Source organism: Haematobia irritans, chromosome 5 (genome assembly GCF_050003625.1).
Source record: "Haematobia irritans isolate KBUSLIRL chromosome 5, ASM5000362v1, whole genome shotgun sequence".
NCBI classification, from domain to species: domain Eukaryota; kingdom Metazoa; phylum Arthropoda; class Insecta; order Diptera; family Muscidae; genus Haematobia; species Haematobia irritans.
Window position 1 is genome coordinate 120363580 of NC_134401.1, and position 25393 is coordinate 120388972.

General features: G+C 34.9%; 1 protein-coding gene across 3 annotated transcripts in view; it reads left to right on the forward strand.

Moving 5' to 3' along the window:
- The window catches only part of Mctp (multiple C2 domain and transmembrane region protein), a 233955-nt gene that overhangs the window by 186692 nt on the left and 21870 nt on the right, over positions 1-25393 (forward strand). For all 3 annotated transcript variants that reach the window (XM_075310584.1, XM_075310586.1, XM_075310587.1), the window contains exons 5-7: positions 100-208; positions 340-482; positions 23898-24089. In XM_075310584.1, coding sequence (XP_075166699.1) covers positions 100-208; positions 340-482; positions 23898-24089 — 444 coding nt within the window. The remainder of the gene's footprint in view (positions 1-99; positions 209-339; positions 483-23897; positions 24090-25393) is intronic.

Sequence of the window (25393 nt, forward strand, 5' to 3'; positions counted from 1 at the left end):
TTTTATTTAATTTGAATTTTGTTTCTATTCTAATATTTCCCAACAAATTTTTGCCATCTTCCTTGTAGCTTAACTTTTTTCTCTTGAATATCCTTGTAGATTGAAGAGCTGCGTCGTAAAAAGGAAGCCCAATTACGTCAATATGTCTTCTTTCAACTACGTGTTCATCTTAAAAATGGCAGTGATTTAGTAGCCATGGATAAAAATGGTGAGTACTGAAAATATTTCTAAGAGAAAAATATAAAATTTACTTGATTTGGTTCTTGTGCATTGTTGCCTCTTATCTTTTTTTTTTTTTTTGTAATACCAAACTTTTGTTTACATTTCATGGTTCTACAGGTCTGAGTGATCCTTATGTAAAATTCAAGATGGGTGGCAGGCTTTTACATAAATCACGAACAATTCATAGAGATTTAAATCCGGTATGGGATGAAGTATTTGTGGTGCCAATTGAAGATCCCTTTGAGCCAATTATTGTTAAGGTAAGATTAAGATAAAGCACATACGGCCTAAAGTGCTATGAATACGATACTAAGATGAATGTCCGTAGGGATGTAAATTTTACAAAGACCAAAGATAAATGGCTATTTAATATTAAAGTGTTGTCAAGGAGGAACTATGAGTGAATTTATTATTATTTTATTTCATGTAAATAATGAAACTATTATTTGTTTGATACTAATGGTTACGACCATGGACAACATGGACAAGTCGGACAACAAATTATTTAACTCGTATTAGATACACTGGAAAAAATCCTACCGAATTCCAAAGAAAGAAATCATACTAAGGATACATTTAAGACGTACATTAATCCCCCGATTTACGTCGTGATTGGTTCCGGATTTTGACGACGTTAATCGAAACGATGTAAATCGAATTAAAAGTGGCTCATACTTATTTCTAAATCCATTTAATTATGTATGTATGTATGTTAAAAATTAAGTTCATAAACAAATAAAAACCCGTTACGTTGTACACATATAAAAAACATCGCCACTTCGACAATTGCGTTATATATTCAATATCAATCAGAATTTGACGAATTTTCAGTAAGAATTTCGGAAATAAATGTTGCGTTGTCATTATCGTTGGTACTTATTTCACTTATGGAATGCGTTTCTGATAAAGTTGGCAAAAAATCGACGACGTAAATCGAATGGCGACGTAAATCGAAGTTGGTTGGAACAAAAAATTTGACGACGTAAATCGAAACAACGTAAACCGACGTAAATCGAGGGATTGCTGTAAATTATTTGCATACCTATCACCATGGAATGGAAATAAGGGTATAATAAGAGTGTCATTCCGTTTCTAACACATCGAAATATCGATTTCAGCGAGAAATATATATATATATGCCCGTCTGTTTGTTTTTTGTAATTACGCTACAGTCCTTAATAATAAATCTGTCTTGCTGAAATTTTTCACAAATTCATCTTCTGTCTGCAGTAGGGTTGTCAGATTCAAATTTCCTATTGTCTGGAATTTTGGAAAAAGTTGGCTGGATTTAAAAAAAATCTGGATTTCGTAAATCGCAAAATATGGGGAATAAAACTATTCATTAAAATATTTAAACAAATAATAAAAACACAAACAAAAAAAAAACATTTATAATTCAGTCTTTTCATAAATATAAATAAAATAAAGTAAATTTAATTATATTAAAACAAGTATATACGGCCGTAAGTTCGGCCAGGCCGAATCTTATGTACCCTCCACCATTGATTGCGTAGAAACTTCTACGAAATACTGTCATCCACAATCGAATTACTTGGGTTGTAGTATCTTAAACCTTCTTAACATCGTCTTCTAAATTGTGAGTTAGTCCATACGTGGTATATATTAGACAAAAAAGTTATGTATAGGTAAGTCTACAAATAATTACGAATCGATATGGACTTTTTGCACGATACGTAGAGAGCCAGAATTGAAATATGGGGGTCGCTTATATGGGGGCTATATACAATTATGAATTTGATATGGACCAATTTTCGTGTGATTGAGGATCGATTTATCTGAGGGCTATATATAACTACACGCAAAGAAAAAAAACGTTTGGAAAATGTGTACCGAAAACGTTTTTCTTTTGTTAGAGTTTTTTGAATTGCTTCGAAAATTTTAAACTTTTATCACCAAAAAAATTCGTTTGTTATAAAATTTTTATTTTTTCAATAAAAAAAGTTATTTTTGAAACAACAACACAGTCCATTTCGTTTATATCAAACAATGTTCTTTGCTGTCTTTAGATCTTTAATAAGACACATTTTACAGTTCAAAATTTAATATACTACAATGTAATGTTGAACATTTTTTCGGAATCTTCCGAACATATCTGGAATATATGTAAAAAAAAAAAACAAAAAAAACTTTGGTCGAAGCAGGGATCGAACCCACGACCCTTGGCATGCAAGTCGGACGTAGCAACCACTGCTCCACGGTGCCAAACTAAATGTTTGTTTCTGTTAAATAAACTTTGTTTATTCGGTTCGTGGGCGCCGCAAGCTATGCTATATAAATATAACTTATATGGATATTTATCTATTGATGACCATAACAGGTACATAGCTCAGTGGTTAGTGTGTTGGCTTACAAAGTGCATGGTCCGCGGTTTGATTCTCCGTCCAGGCGAAAGGTAAAAAAAATTTAAAAATTTATAAAATCGTATAATTTCTTCTACATTGTTGGTATTACAGGAAAAGATGTTAAGAACTAAAAAACCTCGTCGATTTGAGAAAGATGTGAGGGAAAATTCAATTAGCAAAAAAACATTTTTTTTTTTGAGTTTGTCTTTATGAAATTGTTTTTACATCCTGGAAAAGAATAAACGTTTATCACAAAAAGTATATACTTTTCTTCCAAATACACTTCCTTAAGGCGAAAAGCAAATGAGAAACGAACTTTGTTTGTCTAAAATTTCGTTTGGGAGGAAAGAATTATTTTTTTGCGTGTATAGACCGATATAGACCTCGTTAGGCATGATTGTTAACGGCCATATAATAGCACAATGTACCAAATTTCAACTGACTCGGATGAAATTTGCTCCTCCAAGAGGCTCCAAAACCAAATCTCGGGATCGGTTTATATGGGGGCTATATATGATTATAGACTGATATGGACCACCTTTGACATGATTGTTAAATATCATATACGATCACCACGTACCAAATTTCAAACAGATCGGATGAATTTTGCTTCTCCAAAAGGCACCGGAGGTCAAATCTGGGGATCGGTTTATATGGGGGCTATATATAATTATGGACTGATATTAACCAATTCCTACATGGTTGTTGGATACCATCTACTAACATCACGTACCAAATTTCAACCGAATCGGATGAATTTTGCTCTTCCAAGGGGCTCTGGAGGTCAAATCTGGGGATCGGTTTATATGGGGCCTATATATAATTATGGACCGATTTCGACCAACTTTTGCATGGGAGTTTGAGGCCATATATTAACACCACGTACCAAATTTCAACTAAATCAGATGAATTTTGGTCTTCCAAGAGGCTTCGGAGGTCAAATCTGGTGATCGGTTTATATGGGGGCTATATATAATTATGGACCGATGTGGACCAATTTTTGCATGGTTGTTAGAGACCATATACTAACACCATGTACCAAATTTCAGCCGGATCGGATGAAATTTGCTTCTCTTAGAGGCCTCGCAAGCCAAATTGGGGGATCGGTTTATATGGGGGCTATATATAATTATGCACCGATGTGGACCAGTTTTTGCATGATTGTTAGAGACCATATACTAACACCATGTACCAAATTTCAGCCAGATCGGATGAAATTTGCTTCTCTTAGAGGCCACGCAAGCCAAATCGGGGGCTCGGTTTATATGGGGGCTATATATAATTATGGACCGATGTGGACCAATTTTTGCATGGTTGTTAGAGACCATATACTAACACCATGTACCAAATTTCAGCCGGATCGGATGAAATTTGCTTCTCTTAGAGCAATCGCAAACCAAATTTGGGGGTCCGTTTATATGGGGGCTATGGACCGATATGGCCCATTTGCAATGCCATCCGACCTACATCAATAACAACTACTTGTGCCAAGTTTCAAGGCGATAGCTTGTTTCGTTCGGAAGTAAGCGTGATTTCAACAGACGGACGGATGGACGGACATGCTCAGATCGACTCAGAATTTCACCACGACCCAGAATATATATACTTTATGGGGTCTTAGAGCAATATTTCGATGTATAACAAACGGAATGACACAGTTAATATACCCCCATCCTATGGTGGAGGGTATAAAAAAAGGCACCAACTTGGTGCTTTCTAGTGTTTTCATTTAATGCTTTTGGTGCTTTTTTCAATTGTATACCCAGCAAAAAAATTTGGAAGTTCTTGTAAAGGCAAAACTTTAAAAGCACTTCCAAAAATATTCTCCCAAAGATGTTCTTTATTTTAACTGTACACAGAAAAAAATATCACCAAAATATTTCCAATTAAAAAGTTAATTGAAGTTGAAAATTTTTTCAATTAATAAATTAATTGGTGTATGTGTGCGGGAGTAAGATCAACCTGTTAGAAGTGGAATCTCGTGAGCCGAAACAAAGTCAAATCTATTTGGAGTAATAGTTGACTTTGTACTCCAGATGGTAGGAAAGAAACGATCCAATATGAGTACAGTGGAACGAAAGAAAAAACAAAAGGTTTGATTTTAGATGGATTGTACAAAATTGGATTTATTTCTTTCTATTGGACTTCTTACCAGTATGGATGATGATTTCAAACAGAGAGGATGATTTTCAATTTTTTACGGAAGTTGTTCTTCGACATTGCTTGACAGTATCGTTAAGTTTAGTTGCCATTTTTATTGTTATCGATTTATTTTTAGCTGTATCTTATTGAAATCCCAATAGGGAAGTCAATGTTAGACGATAATGAAAAATGGGGAAAAGAATGGTGTTTATTTGGCATAAACATTTGCGCCCCCCTTGCAGTGCGCCTGCAACAAAGTAAGTCAATACGTAGCTGTCAAACAATGTCTTTAGCAATTTTTCAATTAATATATAATATTTGCGACTCATATGCAATAATAACTCTATTTCTCTATTTAGGTACAGTATTAGTTCATTACATTATTTCTATATCTAATATTTTAATTTCAGTATTTAGAATTAATAGGAAAAAAAAGAATAAATAAAGTTAAATGATGAAGTATATATAGATAAATGGTAGTTCACGTTTTCATTTCTATATTTCTGTGCTTTGTTTTGTGTGTAATAAAAAATTCAAAGGAAGAATTTGGATACGACATAAGTTCATAAATTAGCGCAAGTGCCATAAAGAGCCCAACCGAAGATTGTGTTTTGAGCTGTAGGCAAGCCAGTTCTATTCAGAAACCCTTCGCTTATTATTCGTGAATATACGTCAACCCCTAAAATAATGTATACAGGAGCAGATTTGTAAAATTCCTTATCAGCGAGTAGCATATTGGAAAAATGTTGGCTATATGACCGCGGAAGGGATTTGCTTGGTGTATGAATGGATATCCGATTATTAACCTTTAGCACAGTTTCGATATAAATATCTGCGTTGTGCGTGGATGTTAACGTAAGTGGACAGATGGTCTCCTCTTCTAAAGTAAGCGTGGTGAAATCAAACTTATCTGCGACTTTAGATGAGATAGAACTGGATTTCGAACCGGAGTCCAGGAGGCATCTTAAAGTTCGGTTTCCAAGTTTAGTGGAAAGTGAAACTACAACAGTGGGAAGCAAAGTAACAGCATTTTGCTGCAGTATAGCCGAAAGTGTCGTGTTTGGCGAATTAAACGATGTTGCAGCGCTTGCGGCTATAGAAGAAGATTTCGACTTGGTCGAAGATTGTGGTTTCGCAGATGAAGAAGGTGATTTAGCAGATTTACCAGAATTCCGTTGGTTGTTTGTAGCATTCTTATCTAGACGGGTATGAGCGTGAAGCAATGTGTGATGGGGCTGTTTGCAATATCGGCATCCGGTTGTCGTGAAACATGAGTTGCCAGAGTGCTCGTGCGCCAGACAATTAGGGCAGTAGCCGTACTTTTGAACAATCTCCTTCCGTTTCAAGGTGTTTAGGTTCAGGAATCGCTTACACTTCCGCAAAGGATGAGGTTTTCTGCATAGTCGGCAAATATATGACTGTTTGGTCGATTGTCCACGATGATGTTTGTTAGCACGCATTTTTGAACTACAAAAGAAGAAGGGTTGTTTGGAAGTCTGAAAACTGGATTTTTTTTTTTATTTTGAATTATCAGATGTTTCAACTGGGAGAACGACGAGTTTCGTAATCGGTCGCGTTATAGTCCCCTTTTGTGTAATAAGCTCTGCAACACGAACATGATTGTCAGCTCCAGCATAAACTTTCTTGATTCTCCCAAGGCGCCAACAGTTTGGGGGCAAGTTTTCCTCCTTAATAACTACCATAGTATTTTCTTGCAAGTTGTCGGTGGGTCGTTGCCATTTATGACGCTTGTGTAATTCTTTAAGGTATTCCTCCTTCCAGCGATTACAAAAGTGCTGGTGGATTACCTTAAGTCTTTGCCAACGGTTGACAATGGAAATTGGATTTTCTTGTACAGAAGGATCAATGGGAACCAGAATCGGAGATCCTATTAAAAAGTGCCCAGGAGTGAGAGCGGAAAGGTCGGATGGTTCTTGGGAGCAAGGGGAAAGAGGTCGCGAATTTAGACATGCTTCGATTCTTGCAAGAAGTGTTTGGAATTCTTCAAACGTGTGTTTAGAATTTGCTGCGACCTTTTTAAAATGAGCTTTAAAACTCTTCACCCCTGCCTCCCAAAGACCGCCCATATGTGGTGCACCTGGAGGAATAAAGTGCCACGTCACATTTTGATGGGCATAATTGGAAGCAATTAATTGATTGGATGTTTGTAAGAACTCTTTTGCTAGTGTCCTAGATGCACCAACGAAATTCGTCCCATTGTCGGAGTAGAGATGCAATGGGCAGCCACGACGTGAAACGAATCTACTAAAGGCTGCTAAAAAAGCTGATGTGGATAGCTCGGATGTGGCTTCCAAATGGATCGCCTTAGTAGAGAAACAAACAAAGACACAAGTGTATCCCTTAGAAATTCGACATGATCGACCAGAATAGGACTTGATATCAAAGGGGCCAGCGAAATCAAGACCTGTATGAGTGAATGGACGAGAAAATTCGGATCTTTGTGGAGGTAGCGCAGACATCAATTGAGTCTGACATTTATGTTTGTAAAGTATGCATGGCTTGCATTTATTTATTGTTGTCTTTATAAGATTCTTTACTTTCGGTATCCAGTATTGCGCTCGGATTAATCGTAAGACCAACTGGTTACCACCATGGAGGCAAACTTCATGAATAAATCTAACGAGTAACCGTGCATACTGACAGTTGTAAGGGATGATAATAGGATGCCTCTCATTGTATCTTAAAGCAGGCGAAGCTGAGAGACGCCCACAAATGCGCATGATTCCTTCATCGTCCACAAATGGATTCAAGCTTAATAGAGAACTGGAAGACGAAATTCGTTTCTTACAGGAAAGTGAATGATACTCTGTAGGATAATGGGACTTTTGACATATGATTTGAAGTCTAATATGGACTGAAAGAACTTCAAATGTGGATATATCTTTGACAGGTCTGGAGAAATTGGATTTATATTTTGGATGAGTTCGATAAAAGAAACGAAACATATAAGCTATCACACGGATTGCTCTTGGAAGTGATGAGAACCTGTCCAAAACGTCCTCAAAATCATTGAAGTAGGAAAAGTTTACTTTTACTGGCCTTCTTTCCAAATCCAGAGCTGCCTCGCTGGCAAAATCGAAAATTGGCCAATTAGCCACAGGATTCTTAAGGAATGGTGGCCCTTGCCACCAAAGCTCATTGTCTATCAAATCTTGTGGGTGCATACCGCGGCTTGCCAAGTCAGATGGATTTAGTTCAGACACCACATGGTGCCATCTCTGTGGCGGTACAATTTGCGTGATTTTTGATACTCTATTAGCTACAAAAGTAGCCCAGAAGCACGGAGGTTTAGAAAGCCAGGAGAGCACAATTGTGGAATCAGTCCAGCAATTTATCGTAAAATCTTTAATTCGTAGCTGTGGAATAATATGGTCGATCATTTCCGCCAGTAACGTTGCCCCACATAACTCCAGTCTTGGAATCGACAGAGTTTTTATTGGGGCAACCTTAGTCTTAGAAACAACTAAATGAGTGGATATGGACTTTTTATTCTTTATGCGTATATACAACGCAGCAGCGTATGCCTTTTCCGAGGCATCACAGAAACCATGGAATCCCACCTCACTATCAGGACAATAGTCAAACCATCTTGGAATTTTTATAGAGTTAACAAAAGGATAATTGGTTTGGAAAGATGTCCACTTTCTTAAGGACTCCGCCGTTATCCTTTCGTCCCACCCCGTACCATCAATCCATATTTGCTGCATTATAATTTTAGCAACAATTATGCAAGGTGCCAACCACCCCGCTGGATCAAACAATTTGGCAATTTGTGACAGTACCTCCCTTTTAGTATACGTGGACGAGGTTGGAAAATTTTGGATCGCAAAGAAAAATGAATCAGATAAGGCATTCCAACGTATACCTAAGGCCTTAGCAGTACTAGAATGGTCGAAATCTAAGAATTCTGCATTTAACAAATCGGATAGTGGGATATCGCATAAAATTAGCTTGGAATTAGATGTCCACTTTCTCATTTCGAAACCAGCGGAGTGCAAGGCGGAGGTAAGCTGATTTCTGGACTCAATTGCTTCAGAAATAGTATGAGAACCTGCCAAAGCATCGTCAACATACATGAAGTTTCTAAGAATTTCACTAGCCTTAGGATATTTAGATTGGACATCATCAGCCAATTGGAGCATAGTACGAATTGCCAAATAAGGCGCACAATTTACTCCAAAAGTGACTGTTTTTAGTTCAAAATCCTCCAAAGGACTATTCGGATTTCGCCTAAAAAGGATACGCTGAAAGGACCTTTGACTTGGATTTACTAAGATTTGGCGATACATTTTGGTTATATCACCGTTGAATACATATCGGAAAAGTCGCCAATTCAGAATGAGTATTATGAGCTCATTCTGCAAGATTGGGCCCGTATAAAGAACATCGTTTAAGCTTACCCCATTGGATGTTGGAGCCGAAGCATTAAACACTACACGGACTTTGGTAGTAGAACTTTCGGGCCTTATTACGGCATGATGTGGGAGATAATAACTCTCGAAACTACTAGAATCCGGAGGAGGAGAAACTCGATGCATATGATCAAGAGTGACATATTCTTCCAGAACGCCGTCATATTCGTCCTTAAAAGATGGGTTACGGATCAACCGGGCCTCATTTCGAAAGTACTGGGCCATTGCAATCTTTCGTGATTGGCCCATGGTGATCTGATTAGGATATGATTCCCTAAATGGGAGAGACACAATGTATCTCCCCTCTTGACTTCTTTTCGTTGTGCGGACAAATAATTCTTCACAAAAGTTGTCTGAAGATGAACAGAATTTCTTCCTAGGAAGATCTTCTATCTCCCAAAAACGTGAAATCTCCTTATCTAGTGAGATTTCACAGAAATGCGATACTATAGTTGGAGATGGATTTGTGGAAGCATCTGGAATAGGCCCGGTTAAAATCCATCCAAATACGGTTTCCTGTGCCATTAAGGAACCACAGATCTGGCGCTCAAGTCCAGGAAGCATTATGGATGGGAGGATATCACCTCCTAAGAGGATGTCGATTGTCGACTTCTCATAAAACTTAGGATCCGCGAATGGAAGATTGGGAAGTGACGAAATGAAATTACTATTGATGGTGTTGGACGGAAGTTTTCCCGAGAGCTGTGGAACAACAAGTGCCGTCGCAGGCAACTGGATATTTTCGTCAACATTAGACCCAAGCACAAGCGAGCATTCTTTCTGAACAGCTGCGGAGATGGTGTTATTTAACCCTGATATCTTCGCGTTGGCACGCCTGAAAGGCAGCTGAAGGATATTGAACAGCTTTTGGGACACAAAAGTGCCCTCCGAACCCGAGTCAACCAAAGCTCGGGCGATATAAACCAAAACACGATGACAAACTTTCACCAAGGCGGTACCAAACAGAACCCCTTGAGAACCGGCCGCAAAACATGAATGCACAACCTCACTTCTAGATGAATTCGTGGACTGTATGGATTTAGAAGTAGAAGTAATTGCTTTTGCATTCGAATTAGTATTGGCACTGTTGGTACTTTGTGGATTATGAAGCAGTGTGTTGTGTTTTTTCCCACAAACACGACAGGAGTATTTACTATTACAAGTCCGGACTGTGTGGACTTTCGAGAAACAATTTATGCACATATTGCTCTTTTTAATTTCAGAAAATCTTTGGGTATGATCCATGTTCAAGAATTTTGGACATTTCCTAATTATATGGAACTCTTTTGGGCACAAAATGCACTTCGGTTCCGAGACGTTGGTTTGGAATGATTTGACATTCGATGGACCAGATTTCCCAGTTGGATGCTTGGATTTGTTTGCGAAGTTTGGATCCTGTTTCCTGATTTCAAACACAGACTCTAAAGTCTTATGACGATTTGTCAGGAATGAATCCATATCGGACCACTTAGGAATAACTGTCTTATCGGAAAGAGTTTGCTCCCACAAGGTGAGGGTAGAATCTGGAAGACGGTTTGAACATATAAATGTAAAGATAGGGTCCCATGTGTCGACCTGTATGTCATACTGCTTCAGAAGTGAGATAATGGTATTCATATCCCTTTGGAGTCGTTTTAGGGCAGCGCCAGATTCTGTCGCAATGGCTGGGAGACCAAACAAACTCTTGAGTTGAATATTCACAAGGACCCGCTTGTTTTCGTAACGCGCAGAAAGACTTTTCCATGCTATCTCAAGGTTACCATTAGTAAGGGGGAATTTACCAACAATATCATGAGGCTCCCCTTGTGTCCGCTGGTTGAGATGGAACAATTTCTCAACGGAGCTCAACCTGGGATTATTCAAGCAAACTGCTGTGAATATATCCCTAAACGTGGGCCATGTTGAAAAGTCGCCCTTGAAATTTGGGATTTCACATGGCGGTAATTTAAAACCGGACGGAGCCCCTGGTATCGGAATGTTTTCAATCACATTTGACGAGATAGGCTGCTGGCTTGGATTCGCCATTGGAGAAGAGAAATCGGATAAAAGCTCACATAATCGTACTTTACACCGACAATACGATATATAGGCACTTTGGAATTTACCCTTAACAGTTTCCAATTCGGACGGAAATCCTTTGTCGCCATCTTTGTCCTCATCCTCCTCCTCACCTTCGGCCTCGATATCTTGGAGGCATTTATCGTAGGAGAGTTTGACTTCTCCCCACAATCCTTTCAATTCCTCTAGATGTGCCTCGAGGAGGAGCGATGACGACAAAGGGGCATTCTTATCATTAAGGTTGGCTTCAAATTCCACCAACCTGTCCGAAATACGGATAAATCGATTAAGGGACATGGTAAAGCAAATCAAATAACGAAAAAGAGAGAACAGACTTGTATAACACAGTTTAATAAAACCCTGATCCCCAAGATCGAACGAAACTTCAATTAAACGACACGAAAACAGCTATGATCATACAGAAAATTAATAATTCGCGTCTTCAGTCACGGAATGAGGCGAGCCAACCAATTCTCAATTGAAGTTTTCTCAATTACAGAAATGATAGTATCACTCACCAATGTCAATTAAAAAAATTAATCGACACAATTAAATAGTTGAGTGACACAACTAAATCTCGGGATTGACTTTGTATCACAATAAAAAACCTGAGTTGATCAATTAAACTGGCACCTTCATATTCCCTTTCTGAAATCCAATCAAAATTCAAATTGAAAGAAATTTGGTAATACTTTTCCGTATGCAATGATGTATATTGGGTATAAAACAAACTTTTTGTTTAGAAACAGGGCGGTATTAAAACTGTAGGATTAAAAGCAAATCCAAATGCATTAACCAGAATTATAATGAGATCTCACTATAAAGAAATGAAACCCAGATGTATTTTCTCCAGGAGTGAGTAGTCCTAAGGGACATAATACAACAAAAAATCGAATTAATATTCTGTCCCCTCGTTTGACAAAAAACAAAAAAAAATCCGTTCCGACAATCCTAATCGACTTTCATTCAACAAAAAGATACTTAGCATTCAATAGATAGAAAACCCAACGACCTAGTTTTGCCTCAGATCAGCTGTTTCGAAAGTAAAAGAAAACGGAGTGAAAGTAAAGGGCATCGACCTTGAATAATATGGAATATCAAAGTGATCAAAACAAAAAGAACTAAAATGGGTTCCACAAGAAGGAAAAAAACAATGGATGCTAAGAGAATGGAAGAGAGACGAGTCTCTCTGTGCCCACACTATGTGATAGTGTGAGTGTCTGTGATGGAGAGAGTAAGAGAACGGGAGATTAAAAAATGTATTCTGCTGACAGCGGAGAATACTCAGTGAGTATTGGAGAAGCTATATGCAAATGTAGTTGAATGCTTGAGAGAATCCCAGAGCAAACGTGAGCTAGCGAAGGTGTGTTCGAACAAAAAAAAAAAAACTGGTTCCAAATTTTGGAAAGATCTACAGAGCGATCTCTACAAATACGTGTATGTTAAAAATCATTTGCAGAGAAAATAATAAATTGTACTAAACGCATGCATTCAGAATCTTGCCTACAGCAACATAAAAAATTCACACCTCAACGATCCAAAAGCATGAAATCATCGGAAAAAAACACAAAAAATATAACTCGAATTTAATTTCCCCTAAATGAAAACTCATATGTATATCAAATAAATCCCACAGAATAAAAATATAAAATACCAAATAAGTCTCACAGAAGGAAAATACTAAATATGAAATAAATTCTACAGAATAAGAGTAAAGAGTTTCAAAAAAAAAATAAAAATAATTGTAGAACTTGATACAAAAAAAAATACGATTTGGAGAATATCAGTATTTATATTAGTGGATGAGGTTGCACTGTAGTGGGGATTTGGTGGTAGATAGGAGGGAACGTGATATGTGAAGGGGAAACGTTGAATACCGCGGCTTAAAAAAATGTTTTGTTGCAAGTGCAATAGGAGGGGTAAAGGCGCTTACGGGTTTCTTGTTTAGAGGTAAGGGGAAAATGAATAAAGGAGAGTGCAAATGGAGAGCATGGAAATGTTATAACTATGAGTATTATGGATATATGGAGCTGTAAAGGGGAAAAAATAACATAAGCATGACTTCATAACAGAGCCATGTTAACCATTAAAGCAGGCCTCTGTTATGGGCATACATAATGTGTCATATAAAAGAGGACTGAAAGCACGTGGACAGGAGGGTATAGGGAATTTTTATTTTTCTTTCAGAAAATTTTGCGACTCCCCAAGCAACCAAGAATATGAAAAGTTTTACGTATATTACGAATAATGGCAGCCCTTGATGATAACCGGCTCGAATCGTCCTAATTCGATTTCTTTCCCCGGCAATTATTTCTTCCAACTCATTAAATCTGTAGCAATTTTCACCTGGCTTTCATGTCGTATTCCAAAAAATTTTTTAGCGCAAACTGGCAGAAATTTAAATTAGCTTCGCAATCAGCAATATTTCCGAAATTCAAGAATATAATTCTGTTCTATTTCTCCTTTTTAATTCAAATATAACTCGATTATTCCGCGTATGTTGTTATCACACAGAGTTCTACTTGCACAATGAAATATAGAAAAACAGAAAACGTCAACTAACCTGTTTTCAATGATGACGATGATGATGAGTAGACCAATACGTGGAGTTGAATTCTCAGAGAGCGCTTGCCACAGAGTTGATGGAATCCGTTTCGAAGTGGACCAAAAACTTTATGTGTGTGGGAGTAAGATCAACCTGTTAGAAGTGGAATCTCGTGAGCCGAAATAAAGTCAAATCTATTTGGAGTAATAGTTGACTTTGTACTCCAGATGGTAGGAAACGATCCAATAGTAGTACAGTGGAACGAAAGAAAACACAAAAGGTTTGATTTTAGATGGGTTGTACAAAATTGGATTTATTTCTTTTCATTGGACTTCTTACCAGTATGGATGTTGATTTCAAACAGAGAGGATGATTTTCAATTTTTTACGGAAGTTGTTCTTCGACATTGCTTGACAGTATCGTTAAGTTTAGTTGCCATTTTTATTGTTATCGATTTATTTTTAGCTGTATCTTATTGAAATCCCAATAGGGAAGTCAATGTTAGACGATAATGAAAAATGGGGAAAAGAATGGTGTTTATTTGGCATAAACAATTGGTACAATTAACTTTTTAATCAAGATAGAAACATTAAGTTAATTTAGTCAATGATTGAAAATTTTAAAATTTTTAATTAAAAATTTAATTGATACAATTAACTTTTAATCAAATTCGGAAGACTAAGTCAGTTAAAACAAGTGATGAACATTTTTTAAAATTTTAATTAAATTTTTTTTTCAAACAATCAATTGTTAATCCAAATAAAAATTCTAAGCTAATTCAGAATGTAATTGAAAATAGTTACCTTTTTTAATTACTAAATTAATTGAGTTTTGCATCAATTAAATTTTTAATTGAATCAATTAAAAAATTAATTGAAATTTGGTAATGAAATCAATTAATTTTTTAATCCAGAATTTTTACTATGCCCAATTAAAACTGTGATTGATACTATCATTTTCGTGATTGAAGACATTTCAATTAAAAAATTAATTGGATCAATTAATTTCGTGATTGAATCAGAAAAATTTTTTTTTTGTGTACAGGAAGTTAATTTGAGTAAATTTTTTTATAACTCGCTTTTTTCATAATTTTAATGGAAAATTTAAAATTTTTGTTTCAAATAGATTAAAAACAGATGAAGAATTAATAAAATGATACAAATTATTTAAATTTTGCAGAAAAAAATGTTAAATCCATTCTAGAAAACTTGCGAGTTTTTGAAAATAACTCGCAAGCGTAAGAATGTATTAAAATCATTAAAAAATTTTAAATTTATTTATTTGTCAAAATATCACATATTTTCTTAATTCACATCCAAAACACTGAATTCGCATCACACCTTAAGAAGTGATGCAAATTCAGTGCAAAGGCTACTGAAATGGTGGACATCCGTCCTATGACAAGCCCATGTTAAATTCATCGCTTCTGCGCCAATTTTGCACCACTTCCGGATCCAAAAGAACATATTCACTACTTTTTTGGCGACGCTTTTATTACCGGGTAGTTTAGAGTTTGATTGACGACATTTTTTCATACATAAATTCAGAATAGACTGTCAAAAGCTTAGGTTATGTGGCAGCCCGATGTATCAGGTTCACTTAGACTATTCAGTCCATTGTGATAAAAGCTTAAGAAAGACAACTACATTTCCAAATATAGAATTTGATTGTTATGAAGCTGACGTTGATCCTTTTTTAATCAATATTGTTATTTAGGATATTCTTTTGAAAAGTCTAACGACTATGTATTAACACAACAGCACTCTTAATTTAAATAAACAACAGACTCCCTTCAATTACCATATTAAAATACTGGAGAATATTTCCAAATTTTGATGTCGACAAATTAATTTCCTTCACGGAAAAGACATATTTTGAAATATAAAATTAAAAAAATTACTGATAAAAATTGACTGAAATTAAAATAAGCTTTAAATCACCATCAGCATTAATTATGCTATGTTTCAAGTAAAAAACGTCTTTAAAACGATTTTTTGCTTTGTAGTCAAGATGCAAAAAGACAACAAATTTAAAGACAATTTCATTAAATTTAAAGAATTTTTCTGAATTATTAAAGTCAAGTTGACCTTACCCCATCAAAATTTGCATTCGTATTTTAAAGACATGAAATTTTTGACCTCACGACAATATATTTTTCAGTGTAAAACCAACATACATGTATAGAACATTCCTCTTTGGTAAAGATATTTTTCCTCTGATGTTAAGCTACTCTTGTAGTTCTAGCTAACATTTGATTGAAAAATATCATCCAGTATAGATTTCTAAGATTTTAGTATCAGAGTAGTAATATTTAAATGCAGAAAAATGTATTTGTTTTAATCCTCAACCACGAATCCTTAACAATTGTATGATTATCTAATTTTTTTGTACATCAGACCTTGACTCGTGTTATATTTAAAATGCTTCTTAACTTAAGAATCTTCTCATTCATGTCCATTCAAGTATCATAGTACAAAAATTCTTCAAATTGATGAAGAGGGTCTACCGCTTCGATATTAACTACCACTTATCGTCTACCTTTTTCAACCTTCTTGTGGAATTTCTCTTGTATTTTTCAAATAAATAATGAACCTTCATCATATTGTCATTAGTTCAATAGCCATAAGGATAAAAGCAAATTGCGGACAACACTTAGGAAAAAGCACAAAAAATTTCTTCAATCATTCCTATTTTTTCCTAACATGGTCGAATAAGAAGACTATCATATATTATGTTAAAGTTTATGCTTCTCTTTTTCCTTTTCGTCGAAAGTCGAATATTGAATAAATGACATAACTTGTTGAATCAAATAGAAAGAAATGGGTGGAAATGGATAGATGTTCAATATTAGCTTCAAAGGATAATAGACAATCATGGAGAACAATGTTCTTAACAAGGAGAAAGTACATAGATTTGCTAACAGACGAAAAATATTTAATTTTGCTATCTTCCTATGAATAATTTTGTGTTCTGTTCTGGTTTTTTTTTATAAAAAAAAAGAAATCTTCATTGGCGTAAAATTTCATTTCTCAGAAAAGTAATTAATTATACCCACCACCATAGAATGGTGACGGGGTATAATAAGTTTGTCATTCCGTTTGTAACACATCGAAATATCGATTTCCGACTATATAAAGTATATATATTCTTGATCAGGGAGAAATTCTAAGACGATATAACGATGTCCGTCTGTCCGTCTGTCTGTCTGTCTGTCTGTCTGTTGTAATCACGCTACAGTCTTCAATAATGAAGCAATCGTGCTGAAATTTTGCACAAACTCGTCTTTTGTCTGCAGGCAGATCAAGTTCGAAGATGGGCTACATCGGTCCAGGTTTTGATATAGTCCCCATATAAACCGACCTCCCGATTTGGGGTCTTGGGCTTATAGAAATCGTAGTTTTTATCCAATTTGCCTGAAATTTGAAATCTAGAGGTATTTTATGACCATAAAGAGGTGTGCCAAAAATGGTGAGTATCGGTCCATGTTTTAGTATAGCCCCCATATAGACCGATCTCCCGATTTTACTTCTTGGGCTTATAGAAACCGCAGTTTTTATTAAATTTACTTGAAATTGTAAATCTAGAGGTATTGTAGGACCACAAATACGTCTGCCAAAAATTGTGAGTATCGGTCCATATTTTGGTATAGCCCCCATATAGACCGATCTCCCGATTTTACTTCTTGGGCTTATAGAAATCGTAGTTTTTATCCAATTTGCCTGAAATTTGAAATCTAGAGGTATTTTATGACCATAAAGAGGTGTGCCAAAAATGGTGAGTATCGGTCCATATTTTAGTATAGCCCCCATAAGAAAGATCTCCCGATTTAACTCCTTGGGTTTGTAGAAACCGTAGTTTTTATCCGATTTGCCTGAAATTGTAAATATTCTGGTATTTTAGACTCACAAAAACGTGTATCGGATTAAGTTTCTATCGGTCCATTTGGTAATGCCTCCATATAGACCGACTTCACTTCTTGAGGATGTAGAAGGCGCACTGATCATGAATATTGCTTGAAACTCAATGTAAAATTTCCAGATTTTACTTCTACAGATTTAAGATTTCAAATCAAGACGTTATTTTATAATTTTCTTGCACACTTACAAGAGATGTTAATGATTCCTCTAAAACTCAAACAAAAATGGTTCTTATAAATCCAGAATCTGATATAGTCCTCATAGGTGAAATCTTTAAATTTATCTTCGGGAAGTGTCCCCAAGTCCTAAGCCCTCCTGAAATTTCAAAGGAAACCCTAATATTTGGTTCATGGTGGTGGGTATTTAAGGTTCGGCCCGGCCGAACTTACTGCTGTATATACTTGTTTTTTATTCTAATAATCAACTTAACGTAACACAACGTATTGTACAATTCTTAATTCTGCTGTGAAATTAGTGACGGAAATGTAAGAGACAAAAATAAATTTCGTATTTCAATTTCAAGTTATAAATTTAAAGACTGTCATCAACAATCGAATTACTTGGGTAATACTTGCCGATAGCAAGGTATCTTTAGTCCATATGTAGTATATATTATATATTACACCAAAAAAAAAAAAAACAGATTAAATAGGCATACAATTCAATTCTTGACCGGTATTATATATACCGGTCTACAAGGTCTACAAATAATTACAATCCGATATGAACTTTTGCACGGTAATTAGAGAGCCAGAATTGAAATATGGGGTCGCTTTATACGGGGGCTATATACACTAATGAATCGATATGGACCAAGTTTTGTGTGATTGGGGATCGGTTTATCTGGGGGCTATATAGAACTATAGACCTATTTGGACCAAGGTTGGCATGGTCGTTAGCGGCCATATACTAGCACATTGTACCAAATTTCAACAGAATTGGATATATTTTGTTCCTCCAAGAGGCTCCGGAGGTCAAATCTGGGGATCGATATGGAATATATTTTTCATATCTGCTAGAGACTATATACTTACACCACGTACTAAATTTCAACCGGATCGGATGAAATTTGCTCCTCCAAGAGTCTCCGGAGATCAAATCTGGGGATTAGTTTATATGGGAGCTATATATATTTATGAACAGATATGGACCAATTTTTGCATGGTTGTTAGAGACCACACTGAAAAAATAGTGAACCCACCAGGAAGAATAATTTCAGTTAATTTTTAGAAAATTTTGAATATTTTTAGAAAATTTTAACTAAACAGTATATCAAACGCTCGCATCACGCCGATGTCATAAAAATAAGTATATATTTTTCGACAAGTTCATGCAAATTTATTAGACATAATTAAGTTTTTTCACTTGCTAAAGAAAATTTTGTAGTTTGAAGGAAAAATTTGGAGTTCAAAATTGCAAGAATGTCTTTAGTGACATACGAAGTTCATGATAAACGCATTTGTAGTAATTTACAAATTTAAAGAAATATTGAACTATTTTGTGGAAGACACGAATTTAGTTAATCTTTATCCTTCATTTGTGTATACTTTTTTCCTCGGTTTTAGTTAATTTAACTAACGTACACAAAAAATTATTAGAGTAGAGGAAACTTTCTTCAAGCATAATAATTCCATGAACTAAAATAAAGTTAAATTGGCTTTAGTGAAATAGAGAGTTCACTTTTTTTTAGTGCATATACTCACACCACGTACCAAATTTCAACCCGATCGGATGAAATTTGCTCCTCCAAGAGGCTCCGGAGATCAAATCTGGGGATCGGACTATATGGGGACTCTATATAATTATAGATCAAATTTCAACCGGATCGGATGATTTTTGCTCTTCCAAGAATCTCCGGAGGTCAAATCTGAGGATCGTTTTATATGGGGGATATATATAATTATGGACCGATATGGACCAATTTCTGCTTGATTGTTGCAGACCATATACCTACACCTTGTACCAAATTTCAACCGGATCGGATGAATTTTACCCCTCCAATAGACTCTGGAGGTCAAATCTGGGGATCGGTTTATATGGGGGCTATACGTAAACGTATTCCGATGTGGCCCATTTTCCGTACCATACGACCTTCATCAATAACAACTAATTGTGCCAATTTTCAAGTCGATAGCTTGTATCGTTACGAAGTTCGCGTGATTTCTACAGACGGACGGACGGATATAGCTGGATCGACTCAGAATTTCACCACGACCCAGAATAAAGGGTGATACGGTCAAAATTTGGTCAATATAAACTTGACGTATATCTTTCAATTTTGCATTTAAAAAACCTGAACACCCCTCATTTTGAAGGTGTGTGTGTGTAGAATGTTGCTCCTATTTTGATTTTGGAATTCAATACGCAGTCGCTAAAGCTTAAGACCTCCATTGTCATAGCTTTATCCTTTATGCTTGTAATTTACTTATAAGTATAAATATGAAATAAATAAATAAATAAATAAATAAATTTTGGAATTCACTCTTCAGTTGTCAAAATGCCGTCCAAGCAAGAAGAGCAGCGTATCAACATTTTGCTCGCGCATCGCGAAAATCCGAGCTACTCGCACGCAAAGCTGGCAAAATCGCTAAAAGTTGCCAAATCAACCGTTCCAAATGTAATTAAAGTGTTTGGGGAACCTTTGTCGACAGCCAGGAAGTCTGTATCGGGGGGAAATCGAAAACCGGAAGCCGCTGAGATGACAAAGAGAGTTTCCGGTAGTTTCAAGCGAAACCCTAACCTCTCTCTCCAAGATGCCGCAAATAAGCTGGGTGTATCGTCTACAACCGTGCATCGAGCCAAAAAACGAGCCGGACTATCGACTTACAAGAAGGTAGTGACTCCAAATCGCGATGATAAACAAAATACGACGGCCAAAGCGCGATCCCGGAGGCTGTACACAACGATGCTGACGAAGTTTGACTGCGTGGTAATGGACGACGAAACCTACGTCAAAGCCGACTACAAGCAGTTTCCGGGACAGGAGTTTTATACGACAAAAGGAAGGGGAAAGGTAGCAGATATTTTCAAGCACATAAAACTGTCAAAGTTCGCAAAGAAATATCTGGTTTGGCAAGACATCTGTACCTGTGGCTTGAAAAGCAGCATTTTCATAGCCTCTGGGACTGTCAACCAAGAAATTTACGTGAAAGAGTGTTTGAATAAACGTCTGCTGCCTTTCCTGAAGAAACACGGTTGTTCCGTACTGTTTTGGCCGGATTTGGCATCTTGCCATTACGGTAAAAAGGCCATGGAGTGGTACGCCGCCAATAACGTGTAGGTGGTTCCCAAGGACAAGAACCCTCCCAGCACGCCAGAGCTCCGCCCAATTGAGAAATACTGGGCTATTGTCAAGCGGAACGTAAAGGAGACCAAAAAACTGCTAAGGACGAGCAGCAGTTCAAGGCAAACTGGCTTTCTGCGGCGAAGAAGGTGGACAAGGTGGCTGTACAAAATCTGATGGCAGGTGTCAAGCATGAGGCCCGGCAATTCGGATTTGGAAAAGCGAAAGCCTAACTGAATATTTCTCCTGAATTTTATACTAATTGAACTTGAAAAAGAAATTTAATTTAATTTTTTAAATAAACAATTTCACCGATTTACACGCGTTTTCCCTTGACCAAATTTTGACCGTATCACCCTTTGTCTATACTTTATGGGGTCTTAGACCAATATTTCGATGTGTTACAAACGAAATGACTAAGTTAATATACCGCCCATCCTATGGTGGAGGGTATAATATACTCCTAGATATACTTTTTTTATTTTATGGATATATGTAATGCAATACAGCTTATCATTGAGTAAAGAAAGATAAAAACTTCAATATATTTTCATTTCAATCAAATAACGTACAAAGAATCATAAGGACACAGACAAACAAAAGAAAAGCAGACGAAATGTAGTCTTAAAGAAAAGAGCAAATAGTCAAGTGAATCATTGTAAATATTAAGTGAGTATATCTAGAAATACTCCAGCATTTCCTTTTGTTTACTACTATGCAATGATGATGACGCTTATGATATCCTTTAAAAAACCTTTTTACAATTTTTATAAGGCAACTATGACCAATTTTTCTTTTTCTATCTATTCAACAACAAGTGACATTTAGTGTTGAATGCTCATTTGTGCAAATTGTAGATCCATCCAAATTTGTCCTTAATATTTAATGTTGTGGAAATATTTAAATGTTAAACGCTTTCAAAATAATGTCAAATATCTCCCTGGGGAATTTACCTAACTCATATTGAAGATGACCCTTGCATAGATAGATACCAAAATATACACATAATTATTTTTGTAGGAGGACCACAAGTACTTGTTATTTGAAATTATCCATTGGCCTTGGTTTAAGTTTAATAATGAATTTTAAAACTAAATATATTAAAATTTATGTATGATGGCATACAAAGGCAAGTGAAAACAAATAGTAAAGCGGAAAAGTCAAACAGTCTAATACACGTGATATTCGAAATCATATAGCATACCTTTAGGCGTCATATGTTTAGCTTAACCCATATAATGTGGAGACTAAATGAATAAAACTCACCTCATTGAATTCTCCCGGATAAAATGTCCACATTAATAATCGAGCCTAGAAGTATGCTGTAGTTATTTTAGTAGCATTAGATACTATATACACTGAAAAAACAGTGAACCCACCAGGAAAGAAAATTTTAGTTAGTTTTAGAAAAAATATATTAATTTTAGAAAATTTTAACTAAACTGTAATAGACACGCGGATGTCACCCCGATTTCACAAAACTAAGTAAATGATTTTCGATAAATTCAAGAAAATTTATTAGACATAATTCATTTTTTTCACTTGTTTAAGAAAATTTCGAAGTTTGAAGGAAAAAATTGGAGTTAAAAATTGCAAAAATGTCTTTAGTACCATACGAAGTTCATGATGGGCTAATTACTGGTAAATTTTACAAATTTTAAGAAATTCAGAACTATTTTGTGGGAGACCCGAATTTAGTTAATCTTTATACTTCCTTTGCGTATAATTTTTTCCTCTATTTTAGTTTTGTTAACTAACGTACGCAAAAAATTATTAACGTCAGGGAAACTTTATTAAAACGTAATAATTCCATGAACTAAAATAGAGTTAAATCAGCTTTAGTGAAATATAGGGTTCACTTTTTTTTGAGTGTACACACCATATGAAATGTTCTTATATCCGTCACCACCTCCATATAGACAAAATATCTGAAATTGATTTGGAAAAAAATTACAAATCTCAATGAATTAATTTCTAATACACTGAAAAAAATATTGTCGTGAGGTCAAAGATTTCATGTCTTTAAAACACGAATGCAAATTTTGCTTAGCATAGAAGGCGCATTTCTCTAATATAAAGATTTTTTCCTTGTCCAAAAGTCGAAAAACTTTTCAATGAAGTCGCATTGTCCTTATAATTAAGTGATTTCACTTAAAAATGGGTATCATAACATGAAAGAAAAAATGTTTTGGCTAAGGTCAACTTGACATTAATAATGCAGAAAAATTCTTTAAATTTAGTGAAATTGTCTTTACATTTTTTGTATTTTTGCATCTTGACTACAAAGCAAAAAATCGTTCAAGTATAGGACATGTTTTTCAACACTTTATTTTAAAGACGTTTTTTACTTGAAACCTATCATAATTTCTACTGGAAGTCGAGTCTTAATTTGGAGATTAAAGTTGTCGTTAACTCGTTTTTAAAGGACTTTGATAGCATATGAAGAAAAAAAGGTGAAAAAGCGAAAAATTAAAATTTGCTTCCTAGAAGCAAGTACACACACCCTAAATTTAAAAGAGAATTGTGTCTTAAAAGTATCCTTACTTGTATACTCCGCTTCTTTGGCTCGGAATCAATACCAAAATTTTTAAAGTAAAGACAAAATCTTTGAAACCGGACATGCTTTTCAGTGTACATGTTAGGCCAATAATCTATAGTTGCTAGTCCTCGTATAAATAAATGTATTATCATTTATATATAAATTAAGTAATCAAATCAAATAAAAAATATATTACCAATATATACTTTCATATAAAATGTAACTGGTCAAGTTCTCGATAAAATTATTTTTCTTTATTAAATTTTCGTTGAGTTAAATTTCCAAGTATTTTTCTTTAACTTGTCAGATTTCCCAAAAACTTTGAGAAACAAACTTTTAATTAACATTTCTTTGTTTTTATTTTCTGTGTCATCTCTGTCGTTTTTTCTTTGCAGGTCTTCGACTATGATTGGGGCCTACAAGATGATTTCATGGGATCAGCAAAAATCGATTTAACTCAATTGGAATTGGGCATAGCAGAAGATGTCAATTTAACGCTTCAAGATGTCAGCCACCCTGAAAGAGCAATGGGTGAAATACTCGTCAACCTAACACTATGGCCGCGCAGTCAAGAAGACAAGGAACAGGTGCGTCATATACGATCTATGTTAATCTGAACTACTACACTTAAAAAAATATTGACCTTATATGGAAGATTATGCAACTTAAATTGTAGGAGTCGAAATTTACGCAATGCTAAAGACAAAATTCTTTAAAATAATGACATTTTAATTAAAAGAAAGTTTATAATCCTTGCTTCAAATTTTTTTCATTAAATTTAGTACCCAAATCTTGAAATTTTGCGTCCCTCTGTTGAAGTTGTAGATCTTTGAAGTAAGGTAAATGTTCCTTAAAATAAAAAAATAAAAACATTTTTAATTTAAAGAAATCGTCTTTAACTCAACTGACATATTGAATTTTTTAAATTTAAGATTAAAAATTCTTCAAATATAGGCTAAGACTTATTTTAAGGATTTGCATTTTTGGTTTAAAGTTTTTTTAGCATTAAGAAAACAGTTTTAAATGTGAAGGACTTGGCATAATTTGGATTTTGAAACTTTTGAAATTTGTGTGTAAATGAATACCTTTATTAATATATCGCAGAGAATATAAATTCGATGAATGAGATCTGTATCCAATTTTAATTTTATCGATCCTAGATTTAAAGCCAGGGAGGTCCGTAAAAAATGTCTTCATTTTAAAGAAGCCGCATATTTTGGCTCGGAATCAATACCAAAATCCTTAAAGGAAGGTCAAAATCTTTGAATCCAAGTAAACTTTTTTTTGAGTGTAGAAAATAATTGAAATGAAATTTTATCCAAATTTCATTTCTGTAGGAAATTTTGTTAAAATTACATTTCTAAAGGAAATTTTGTCAAAATTTCATTTCTATAGGAAATTTTGTTAAAATTTCATTTCTATAGGAAATTTTTCAAAATTTCATTTCTATAGGAAATTTTGTCAAAATTTCTTTTCTATAGGAAATTTTCTCAAAATTTCAATTCTATAGGAAATATTACAAAAATTTTTTAAAATTTCCTTTCTATAGAAAATTTTGTTAAAAATTAATTTCTATAGGAAATTTTGTCAAAATTTCATTTTTATAGGAAATTTTGTCAAAATTTCCTTTCTATAGGAAATTTTATTAACATTTCATTTTTATAGGAAATTTTGTTAAAAATTAATTTCTATAGGAAATTTTGTCAAAATTTCATTTTTAAAGGAAATTTTGCCAAAATTTCATTTTTATAGGAAATTTTGTTAAAATTTCATTTCTATAGGAAATTTTACAAAATTTCATTTCCATAGAGAAGTTTGTCCAAATTTCATTTCTTTTTTATAGGAAAGTTTGTCAAAATTTATTTTCTATAGGAAAATTTGTTAAAATTTC